At 62.8% G+C, this 10829-nt stretch overlaps 2 protein-coding genes across 2 annotated transcripts; both read right to left on the bottom strand.

Annotated features, from left to right (window-relative positions):
* Positions 1–240: 240 nt before the first annotated feature.
* Positions 241–3752, bottom strand: LOC308047925 (large ribosomal subunit protein mL38-like; the record flags this gene model as incomplete). Its single annotated transcript, XM_080356746.1, is given in 8 exon segments — positions 241–448; positions 1400–1432; positions 2203–2271; positions 2660–2870; positions 2952–3078; positions 3507–3558; positions 3560–3680; positions 3749–3752. Coding segments are annotated over 8 exon segments (825 nt in total).
* Positions 3753–5487: 1735 nt separating this feature from the next.
* On the bottom strand, positions 5488–9849 carry LOC308047924 (glutamine-rich protein 2-like; the record flags this gene model as incomplete). Its single annotated transcript, XM_080356745.1, has 13 exons — positions 5488–5663; positions 5947–6085; positions 6234–6372; positions 6484–6549; positions 6866–6987; positions 7141–7305; positions 7589–7666; positions 7870–8001; positions 8249–8440; positions 8604–8742; positions 8877–8968; positions 9097–9191; positions 9330–9849. The coding sequence occupies 13 exons, from the start codon at positions 9847–9849 to the stop codon at positions 5488–5490; spliced, it is 2055 nt and encodes a 684-aa protein (XP_080212871.1).
* Positions 9850–10829: the final 980 nt, after the last annotated feature.

Here is a 10829-nt window from a genome sequence, read left to right as displayed (position 1 = left end):
CCCCGGGGCCCCCCGTCGCTAACAAGGCCCCCCCACACACACCCACCAGGGCTGGTCGAGCACGCCCTGGGGAAGGCCCTCAGTTTGTTTGAAAACGCTCATTCAAAACGGGCGTTGAAGAGGTTGTTTCCTCAGACTGCTGTTAGCTTGGGGGAGGACGGCTCCATAAGCGCCCAGGCTGTGCTGTAACAGCTCCCAGACCAGTGCCGGGACCAGCAGGAGCCCACGGGCACAGCTCGGTCACCGGCCCTGCGCCTCCCCCCAGGGCTGCGTCACGGCTCCCCCAGCCCCCCGCACGGGCCATTTCTCACTGAGGAGCTGATGGGAGACCCAGGTGACGGAGCTGTCCCGCTGGCACTGGTGAAACGCCAGCCCTGCCGGGGTCATGGCGTCCTCGTGCTTTCTGTACAAGTCAAACGTGCTCAAGGTTCGCAGCTTGAGCCTGTGGCTGCAAACAAGACGCAAGCACAAGAGCTGAGCTGATTCTCTTTTCTTGCAGCACGCTGGCAGGCAACGACTTCCCCACAGCACCCCAGAGGCTGTAAAACAGAGGTGGAAAACGAAGGCACATCAAAACTTCTCCCAGCTTCCCCAGCCCTCTGCACATTCCTGCTCCAGGCAGGAAAAAAACCCACTTTCTTAACAGCCTGGTTTAAAGCAACAGGACAGCACAGTGCTTGCAGGGCTGGGGCTGTGGCTTCAGGCGACACACAGTCTCAGAGCAGCCCTGAACAACCCTGCAGACTCCAAGGAACTTGCTCTCCTCCAGCAGTAACGACCTTGTCATCAGAACACGCAAGAGCAGCCTGGCCAAGAGAGCGTGAACCGCCCAGCAACAGCCTCAGTGACCGGGGCCTGGGCCCAACGTCCTCGCTGGAATCCATGGGGCGGTTCTGGCTTGAAGAGCAGGAAGATGAAGCGATGGCAGCCAGTGCCCACGGCGGGGAAGGGGAGCAGGTCATGGCAGATCTCCTCACCCGACCGCATGTCGCTGCCTGGGCTGTTCGTCCTCAACACACACAAGTTTACTTCACTATCTATCCGTTCATTTCCCGCCCTTAGGGCCAGCAGATTCCCCCAGGATTGCACATCGCTCTGGGCTACGTTGTGACGTAACCTACGCCCCGTTTGACAAGCAAACAGGCAGCGGAGGCTGCTTGCACTGGCAAAAAACCATCACACTCAGCGTTCTGAAAGCCAAACAGCAGCAACACCTGAACTCCCGCATCTTTAGCGGGACCCAGAACATGGGCGTGAAGAAGCTACTGGCAGGAGCACCAGAGAACCCACAGAACTGTCTCAGCAAATCCTTATTCCGAGCTCTGTGGAAGGAGCTTCTGCCCGCTCCGCCGGGGCTTTCCCCGAGCCCCGCAGCGCGGCTCTGCCGTGCGGTGCTCACTCCAGCCAGCGCAGGTACTCCGAGCGCGCGTCTCTGCAACAGAGAAAGGCGACTTCGTGACCGGATCACAGAATCGTTTGGGTTGGAAGAGACCCTCAAGATCATGCAGTCCAACCACAACCCAACTCTGGCACTAACCCCTGTCCACAAGAACCTCGTCTACACGTCTTTTAAACTCTTTCCGGGATGGTGACTCCACCACTGCCCTGGGCAGCCTGTTCCAGTGCTGTACAACCCTTTCCAGGAAGAAATGGTTCCTAATGTCCAATCTGAACCTCCCCTGGCACATCTTGAGGCCGGTGTTTGCATCAGCCCCAAAGTGAGAACCCCCAGACCCGCTTCGAACCAACGGGGCAGCTCGAGACCACCCAGCAATCCTTTCCTAGCAGAAGAGGAACTCATTCTTATAGGACTGAGCTTCAAATGAGGAGCAAAGAACTCAACAGATGTCATTCCAAGATTAAAGGGACTTCTCAGTCAGCTGCTTCACCGTACCTCGGTTTCCCAGAGCGAGCAGTGGCAGCTAATGCACCTGCCAGGCAGACTGCTGAGGGAGAGCAGTCGGGGGGGAAAATAAAGACGGGAGCCAGGGAATTGCTTCCACTACACTGCGACACCAGTCCTGTCTCATCTCTCAACTGCTAGAGCTTTGGGGAGGCTACAATCTTTCCTGCGTATGTAACACATCCCTACTCAGATGATACGGCATCGTCTCTGCCTGTGCAGCCAAAAGAAACAGGAGCGAACCAACAGCAGAGGGAAAAGGTCCTGTTGAAACACGTTCTTTGTAAAGAACCTGCTACTCCCCTGGATTTGTGGGCAGCACAGTCCGCAGGGAGCCTTTATCTGCCTCGGATGACGCTGGGGGGGAACTGGAAGCCTGAATGAGGAACACAAACAGAATGTCAATCACTGAAACTACAGATTCCATTAAGACCAGGTCACGATTTCCACGGCAAAGAACACGAACCGGGCACGGGCACGGCCAGGACCCAGCGCAGACCAGGCATGGCCACGACACCAAGTCATCCAGCTCCACCTGAGAGCCCCCAGAGCCTGAAGAAACCTCAGCCTGCTGACAGACAGCCATCCTGTTGCAAAGCTCTGTCTTTATCACGTCCAAGAAACAAGTTTGGATCATCACAGAGGAAATACCCTTCTAAACAAAATCCCCCGGGGCAGACAATGCCCACCAGGAGCGTCTGAGAAAACCACAGAGGCTTCCCGTGGGGCCGAGGCTGAGCCCCGCTCCCCCCACACTCGTCTGACGGAGTCACCATGTTCCCACAGCAGACCGGCACGGCGTGCTCGTCTTCCTGGCTGTACTCCACCCTCAAGGTGACCCAAGGGGTGAACGTGGCCCCTCGGAACAAGTCACGAAACACCGCGCAGTGCTCGGCCACGCGCTGCTTGTGGAAGGGGCCGCTGCTCTTCTCCCACTCAGCTCTGACCTCGTCGAGGGGGATCAGCGCTGCGAGGAGAGGGAAACGCTGGAGGGGACACCGGGGGACCCAGCACGGCCGGGGCGGGGAGGGGGTGGCGGGACACAGACCTGTCCGGAGCCGCGCTGCGCTTTCCGTCTCCGCATTCTGACGCTTCTCCCTCGGGACCTTCTTTCTTGCCGTGATTTCCTTTGCCCGCAGCAGCTTCTCACGCGGCAGGCTGATGTCGGTCTTTGGCTCTTCAGACAGGGGCGAAAAAATCTCATACGTGATAAATTCCAATACCCAAAACACCCAAACACAAAACGCCTGCAGAGCCTTAGAGAGGCTGTGAAAGAGACGCAAACTCCAAGACAGCACAGACTCCAATCTACACCTCTGCCTTCCCTCGGCACCTCCACGCGTCTGCCGCCTCCTCCCCGAGCTCATCGCACGCCCAGACCCAGCGCTTTCCCAGCCGAGAAGCAGCTCTGGTCTGTGCGGCTGCTCTGCAGCCAAACTGGGTTATTTGCTGCAAACCTCTACATCAGGAAAGGGCCAACCTTGTGCCAAAACCCTCATCAGCTCTTTACAGGGCGCAGTTTGGGGCAAAATGCAGCCCCAGCAACAGCTTTCTTGACCTCCAGCAGCAAAACCCCGCACGGCGCAGCTCCTTGGGCGAGCACCTGGCTGGGGCTGCTGTGCTGCCGGGCCGTCTGCCCCCAGCGCGGCTCCCTGCTCCTTCTCCGCCAGCCTCAAGCACCGGCTGAAACTGCGGGATTTTTCCAGCGCTTCTAACTTGCCGACGTCAATATCCTCGTTGGGCATCGGCCCCAGCGGGGCTGCCCGCGAGAGCGCAGCTGGGAATGGAGAGTGAAGAGAAGCTGCTCAATTCATGCACACCGTGATTCACTTACAAAAGACGCACCCATCGTTAACCAAGGACACGGTAAACGCTTTCTGAGCACCTGCAAAACCAGGGGAGGATGATCCATAGAATCCCAGAATGTCAGGGGTTGGAAGGGCCCTGGAAAGCTCATCCGGTGCAATCCCCCCATGGAGCAGGAACACCCAGATGAGCTTACACAGGAAGGTGTCCAGGCGGGTTGGAATGTCTGCACAGAAGGAGACTCCACAGCCCCCTGGGCAGCCTGGGCCAGGCTCTGACACCCTCACCATGAAGAAGTTTCTTCTCCGATTTAAGTGGAACCTCCTGTGTTCCAGTTTGTACCCATTACCATTTGTCCTGTCACTGGTTGTCACCGAGAAGATCCTGGCTCCATCCTCCTGACACTCAGGGGTCACTCATTCATGCCGCAGCGTCCCGATCCCCAGGCTCATGGCAGCTCCGGCCCCGCCCGCAGCAGCTCTTCCCTTCCCTTCCCTTCCCTTCCCTTCCCTTCCCTTCCCTTCCCTTCCCTTCCCTTCCCTTCCCTTCCCTTCCCTTCCCTTCCCCTCTCGCCGGTGCTGGGAAATGGTGCTGGGCTCCGCTGCCCCCAGGCGACTTTCAAACCTCTTTGCAAAGCCCACACGCCTCATGGCTTAAAACACCAAAACCTTCTGCATGGGCTTTGCCAAGGCTGAATTTCACTTCGGCTTGAGAACGAGTCAGAGAAATCACAGAATCCCAGGCTGGTTGGGCTGAAGGGCCCTCTGCAGATCCCCCAGTGCAGCCCCTGCTCACGCAGGGTCACAGAGCAGATCACACAGGGGGGTCCAGGGGGTTTGAATGTCTCAGAGAAGGAGACTCCACACCCGCTCTGGGCAGCCTGGGCCAGGCTCTGGCACCTCCCAGCAAACAAGTTTCTGCTCATGTGCACATGGAGCCTCCTGTGCTTCAGTCTGTGCCCGTTGCCCCTCACCCTGGCGTTGGGCACCACTGAACAGAGTCTGGTCCATCCTCTGACACCCCCCCTGAGATATTGATCCCATTGATCAGATCCCTCTCAGCTTCTCTTCTCCAGCTCAACAGCCCCAGCTCTCCCAGCCTTTCCTCACAAGAAAAATGCTCCAGAGCCCTCAGCATCTTCGTAGCCCAGCGCTGGACTCTCCCCAGTAAGTCCTTGTCCTTCTTAAACTGGGGTGCCCAGAACTGGACACACAACTCAGATGTGGCCTCACGAGGGCAGAGCAGAGCGGGAGGATTCACCTCCCTTGACCTGCTGGCCACACTCCTCCTCACGCACCCCAGGTACCATCGACCTTCTTGGCCACAGGAGACAGTGCTGCCTCACGGTCAACCTGTTGTCAACCAGAACTGCTGTGACAGCTCGGCCTTGCCCGGCCTTGCAGCTCGGCACCTGCTGCTGCTCCTCCGGCTGCCGACAGCCAGCCCGGCTTCTTGCACAGCCCCCGGGTTTCCCCCTCACCCCGGTTAGTGCCAAGGGGTGTTTCTGAAGCCCATGGACACCTCAGCCCCACCCGGGTGCAGGATGGGCCTTTGCTGGCTCTGCCCTGCTACCCACTGGTTTGCTCCCGGTGCTCCCTCTGGGGGGCCCTGGATACCACTGGATCCACCTGGGCACCCCCAAAGTGCCTTTTTAGCACTTATTTTTCTCCTGAAAAAGCAAACACAGCGGGGCTTTCTGCCATCCTGCCCCAGGGACCCCCACTCAGACCACACCGGCACTTGGTTGCCCATCGCCATTTATTGCAGCCGCTGCCGGCTCAGTGCCCGGGGCGGTGGGACCGGGGCCGGGACCCCCGTCCTGCCCGGCTGTCAGGGGGTTGGTTCACTGCGGGGGGCTGGCCGGGCGGCAGCAGCTTCGTTGGCAGGGTGAAGCATCCGACAGACGAGGCTGCTTGCTTCTGCAGCACGGCTACCAGCAGCGGGGAGGCGCCGCCTGGGGGCGAGGGGCAGGGTCAGCCACAGACACCCACCAACAGGGTCCTGCCCCCACCCTGAAGCACACAGGCTGTTGTCCCACACTGCCCAGCACCACCCCCCATGTCCCCCCAGCTCCCTCCAGCTCCACCACGAGGACCGGCTGCCCCAGCAGCCAGTGCTGCCCCGCAGCCCAGCCCAGACCCCAGACCCCCGTCCCACCCCACCCAGCTGTGGGCACAGACCCGTCCCCCCAGACAGCAGGGTGTCCTCTGCCCCCCGGTGCCCTGACAGGGCCATACTTGGCCAGCTCCTGGAGGTCGAGGTCTCCGGGGTGCCCCTTGGCGCTGTGGGCAGCTGAGAGCCCCCCATCACAGAGCGCTGCTCGTCCTGCCGGTTCCCATCAGCGCCGTCCTGGCCCGAGAGCTGCATCGCGTCCTTCTGGGAAGGGGAGAGCGTGTGACCCAAACACGGGGCCCCGTTCCGCACCCCCCAGCAACCCTCCCCCAGCCAGCTCTCCCTGGGGAACCTGAGGCACAGATCCCCCCCGCAGGCTCAGCATCCCCCTCCCCACCTCCGTCATCCCTACCTTGTTGCGGCTGCGGGCGCTGGGTTGAGACGGCCGTGGGGTGCTGGGCGGTTGGGGCTGGAAGCGCGGGGGCGTGAGGGTGTGTGGGCCCCCGCAGCTCCGCCGAACAGTGGGGTACCTGCGCTCGCCCGTCCGCTCCCTGTGGGACAGGACATGGGGGTGCTCAGTGCCCAGCAGGTGGCACCCCATGTGTCACTCGACGCCAGGGAGGGGTCGGGGGGTGCTCCCTGTTTGGGGGGCAGTTACTCACGGTCCAGGCGCCAGCATGTTGAGGGGCCGGTCGCAGGACAGGCAATGGAGATCAGGCAGCAGCTGCCTGGAGCGGGGAGAAAAGGGCTGGGGAGCTCCTGGGGGGCACAGCCCCACCTGCACACCTGCCACAAAATGCCTCTGCACCCACCCCCCAAGACTGGTTCAGGAGGGCTCCTCCCACACGTGCCCCCTCATTGTGCCGCCTCTATCGCTGGGAAGCTGCCGCTGGCAGGAGCACAAGGCATAGCCGCTTGCTCAGCATCCCCAGGGGCGCTGCCCACACGGCTCCCATGCCAGGGTACCGCACCGGCACGAGCTGGGACAGCCAGCAGGAACGGGGCCAGCACTGCCAAAGCCACCACTGTCCCCATCGCACTCACTTCCTAATCCCAGCGGCATTGTCACGCTCTGGCTGCAGCGCCTTCTCCTGGAGCTGCCCCCCGAGGCTCTCCCACCGCTCCTCCTGCTGCTGCCGGAACGCCCCCAGCTCCCGGCGGTCCAGCTGTGGACGGGTGACACCCTCAGCCAGCTACCCCAGGATGGGACATGGCGGTCCCCGGGGGCACAGCCGGGAGGGGCGACCCTCGCAAGGATGCTGCCTTAGGCTGCCAGGCCCCCAGGGTGCCAGTTCTGCGTGGAGAGGACGAGCCCTCACCTTGCAGTCCATCTGCCTCTGCAGCTCTTTCTGGAACTTGTGCCAGCTGTTCTCCTGGCCCGCCACCTGGCTCGTCACCTCCTCCATCATCTTGGTCAGCCGCTCCTCGCACGCCTCAAGCTGGCTGTGACTGACTTTGTCAGCCAGGGCGGCTTTGTCTGCTTTCTAGCAACGGGGAAAGGCAGGAGAGCGGTGGGGACAGGATGCAGGGACAACGGGAGAGGGAGAAGTGGCTACATGGCCCTGTTCACCCCATCACCCCCGTGGCGTTGGTCCCACAGCCAAAGGGACTCGGGGTCACAGAGGGACCTGGCAAGGGACCCGCAGCCGGGCTGGAAATCCTCCCTCCCCCTGGCTGGTTCTGCCAGCCGGCACCCAAGGGACAAGGGGTGTTTGTCACCCTGCCCGGGACACCCTTGGCTGGCACCAGGGCCCCTCGAGCCCGTACCTCATCGATTCCCAGCAGCTGCAGCTCCTCCTTGTCCGCTTTCTTCTTCTTGAGCCTCCCCAGGGCCTGGGACAGAGCCTTCCAAGGCAGACAGCAGCCCGTGATGCCACGGCAGGCTCGGAGCTGCCCCCCGGCCAGCCGAGCGCCCCCTGCCTCCCCACCCCGTCAGAACCCTCCAGGAAAGGCATCGGGAAGCTGTGCAGGGCTGCGAGCAGGGTGGCAGGGGGACAGACCCCTTGGGGTCCCAGCCTGGGCTCTGCCTGCGGGTTACAGCCACCCACCTTGATGTCATTCTGCTCCTGCTGGCGATCCTGCTGGAGGTTCGCAAGGGCCGAGCTCAACTTCTCACAGTCCTTTTGGAGCTGCATGATGCTGGCCTGGAGGCACCTGAGCTGCTCGTCCTGCTGCAGGGACTGAGAGGACAAGGCGGTGCTGAGCAAGGGGGTGGCTGCCCCGCGGGGACAGACCCAGGGTATTTTGGCTGGTGGCCACGGGCTCTCAGTGCAAGCAGGACATTTGCTCCAAGGCTTTAATTCCCTTCCATGCTGCTGACTCTCACGAGCCAATTAGGGGGCAGCGAGGGGCTCCCCCACGTTACAGCCAAGCAGAAATGCCTGGGGGGTCCTGGCAGCTCAAGCCCCCTACACCGCGTCTCCTTACCTGTCTCCTCCACTTTGGAGAACTCTCCACCTTGCCGCCCGCCTTCTGGGCCAGGGACTGCACCTGCTCCTCGAGCTTCTCGCAGCGCTGGAGGAGCTTCCCCAGCAGCACCCCGGTGTCCGTGTTGCAGACGGGGCACCCTGCGTGCTCGTGTCCCCCGCTCCGCGCCGTCGCCCTCGGCTCGTCCAGCTGCTGCCAGGGGAGGAGGAATCAGCTCTGAGCCGGGCTGGATGCCGCCCACAAGCCCAGGTGCCCTGGAGGCTCCGTGGCCCCGTCCAGCCAGGGGACGTGGCCAGGACCCCGCCAGGACTCCCCCCGAGCCAGCGGGGGCTGGGAGCGCTGCCCCGGGCCTCACCTCTGCCTGCACCTGCTGCGCTGCCTCCATCACCAACTTCTTCACATACTCAGCCGCAAACTGCTCCAGCTCGGCCTGGGTCGGCTCCTGCTGCTTCCTCAGCTCCTTGCGCTCGGCCTTGACCTTCTGTCCCTTGGGCCTGGCCAGCGAGACGGGGGCAGGGGCAGGCTTAGCCTGCGTGGGGGTGTCCCTCGGCCCCCAAACTGGGGTGCTCCCAGACCCCAGGCTCCCTCGCAGCCCTGCGGGTTAGGAAACCCTCTCCCATCCTTTTACCGCGGCTGTTGGGTCATCTGGCCGCTGCCGTCTGCTTTCCTGCCGGCTCCAGCCCCCCTCGTCTTTCTGGGAGCATCCTCCACCTTGCTGATCTGGGAACGGCAGTGGGGGCGGTGAGGGCACAGCCCCCTGTGTCACTGCGGCACGGGGACCCTTCGGCTGCCCCCTCCCTGCCCAAACTGGCGTCCCCGCAGCCCCTCGGGGACTGCTGCCGGCTCACCTTCTCCTCCTCCCCGTGGAGTGTCCTGGCCATGTCCTGCAGGAAGGACACCTGGCAGCTGAGGTCGGCCAGGATGCTGGTGATGCTCTCCCGGCCTAGAGGGACATGGTGCAAGGGGATGTGCTGTCGGTGAGGGGGTCTCACCCGTGGGGCCAGGCTCTGAGCATGGCGAGCCCCTGACCCAGGGTGTCCCCACACCAAACAACCCCCGTCAAGCCCCCCCGTGCTCTCACCTCCCTTCGGGAAGAGCCGGCGCACGTCCTCCAGATCCGCACGTTCTGCTTTGGTGGATTTAAGCTGCTCCACCTCCTCCTTCAGACCAGCAAAGAGGCGGCTGATCTGCTCAACCTGGCAGAGAACCTCCCGCATCTCTGAGTCACAGCTGGAGGTGCTGGTGGAGTCCGAGGAGCTCCAGGGCTTGGCCGGCTCTTGAGCACCCCTTCGAATGGTGGCTTTGGAGCTGGAGGACCCAGCCTGCACCCCAGGGGTGGTGGTGTGGGTCCCGGGGGATCCTGCCTGCATCCCCGAGGTGCTGGGCTGGGCATCAGGGGCCCCTGGCTGTGTCCCCAGGTGGGTGGTGGCCTGGGTGCCCAGGGATCCTGGTTCCAGCCCCGAGGTGCTGGCCTGGGTGCCCGGAGATCCTGGCTGCAACCCCGGGGTGGTGGTGCCGGCACCACGAGATCCTGCACGATCTGAGGGAGCGCCTGACAACTTCACAGGGGTCGCTGGTTCCCCCTGTGTCCCCGCTTGCATCCCCGGGGAGCCAGACCCTGCAGTCCCCTTGCTGGTCTCCATCCCAGGCTGTGTCCCACGTCCCTTCGGCCCCAGTGCTGAGCTCCTCCTGGCCTGGCTGTCCATGGGCACCTGGGTGGGCTCAGCGGGGGCAGATTGGCCCCCACTGCCCTCCTGGGAAGAAGAGGCAAAGGGCAGCAGGGTTACTGGCAGCTGGGCAGCTGTGAGGACAGACCCCAGAACCCCCCGCCATGTCCCCAGTCCCTGTCCCCAAACCACCATCTCGCGGGGCCAAATTCGTGTGGAACCCGAGAGCCCAAATGCAAAGGGATCACGGGGTCAGCCCGGCCATGGAACCAGAGGGATGGGACCCCCAGGGATGGGACCCCCAGCATCACAGCCCAGCACCCCAACCCACAGGCTGTGCCCGGGGGCCGCCGCTGAATTGCACGGGCAGAGCTTGATCTCCCCTCCTCCCCCTCCCATGGTTCTGTTTTGAGGGCTCTCTAGTTCAAAAGTGCCTTAGCAACCCCTGGGACACCCTTCCCGCTCTTCCCTCCTGCTGCCCTTCACGCTGCTGACACCCATGGCCGTGGGGCAGGGGCACAGTGTGACAGGGCAGCAGGAGCGGGGAGGGACGATGGCCCGGCTCCCTCCCGGGGCACCAGGGGACGCTCACCAGTCCAAGTTTCTCCTGGATCTCCAGGATGTCCTCGGCCAGGCCGGAATGCGTCTCCTGCAGGGCATGCATGTCCTCGGCCAGGCCGGAATGCGCCTCCTTCATCTCCCGCATGTCCTGTTCCAGGCCGGACTGCGCCTCCTGCATGGCCTCCTTCATCTCCCGCATGTCCTCTGCCAGGCCGGAATGCGCCTCCTGCATGGCCTCCTTCACGTCCCGCATGTCCTCTGCCAGGCCGGACTGCGCCTCCTTGAGCTTGTTCATCTCATGCCACAGGTCCTTGAGTGAAGCCCTTTTCTGGGAGAGCGGGTGGGGGGTGAGC

Source organism: Nesoenas mayeri (genome assembly GCF_963082525.1).
Source record: "Nesoenas mayeri genome assembly, chromosome: 19".
NCBI classification, from domain to species: Eukaryota; Metazoa; Chordata; class Aves; order Columbiformes; family Columbidae; genus Nesoenas; species Nesoenas mayeri.
This window is presented reverse-complemented; position numbering and strand designations above follow the sequence as displayed.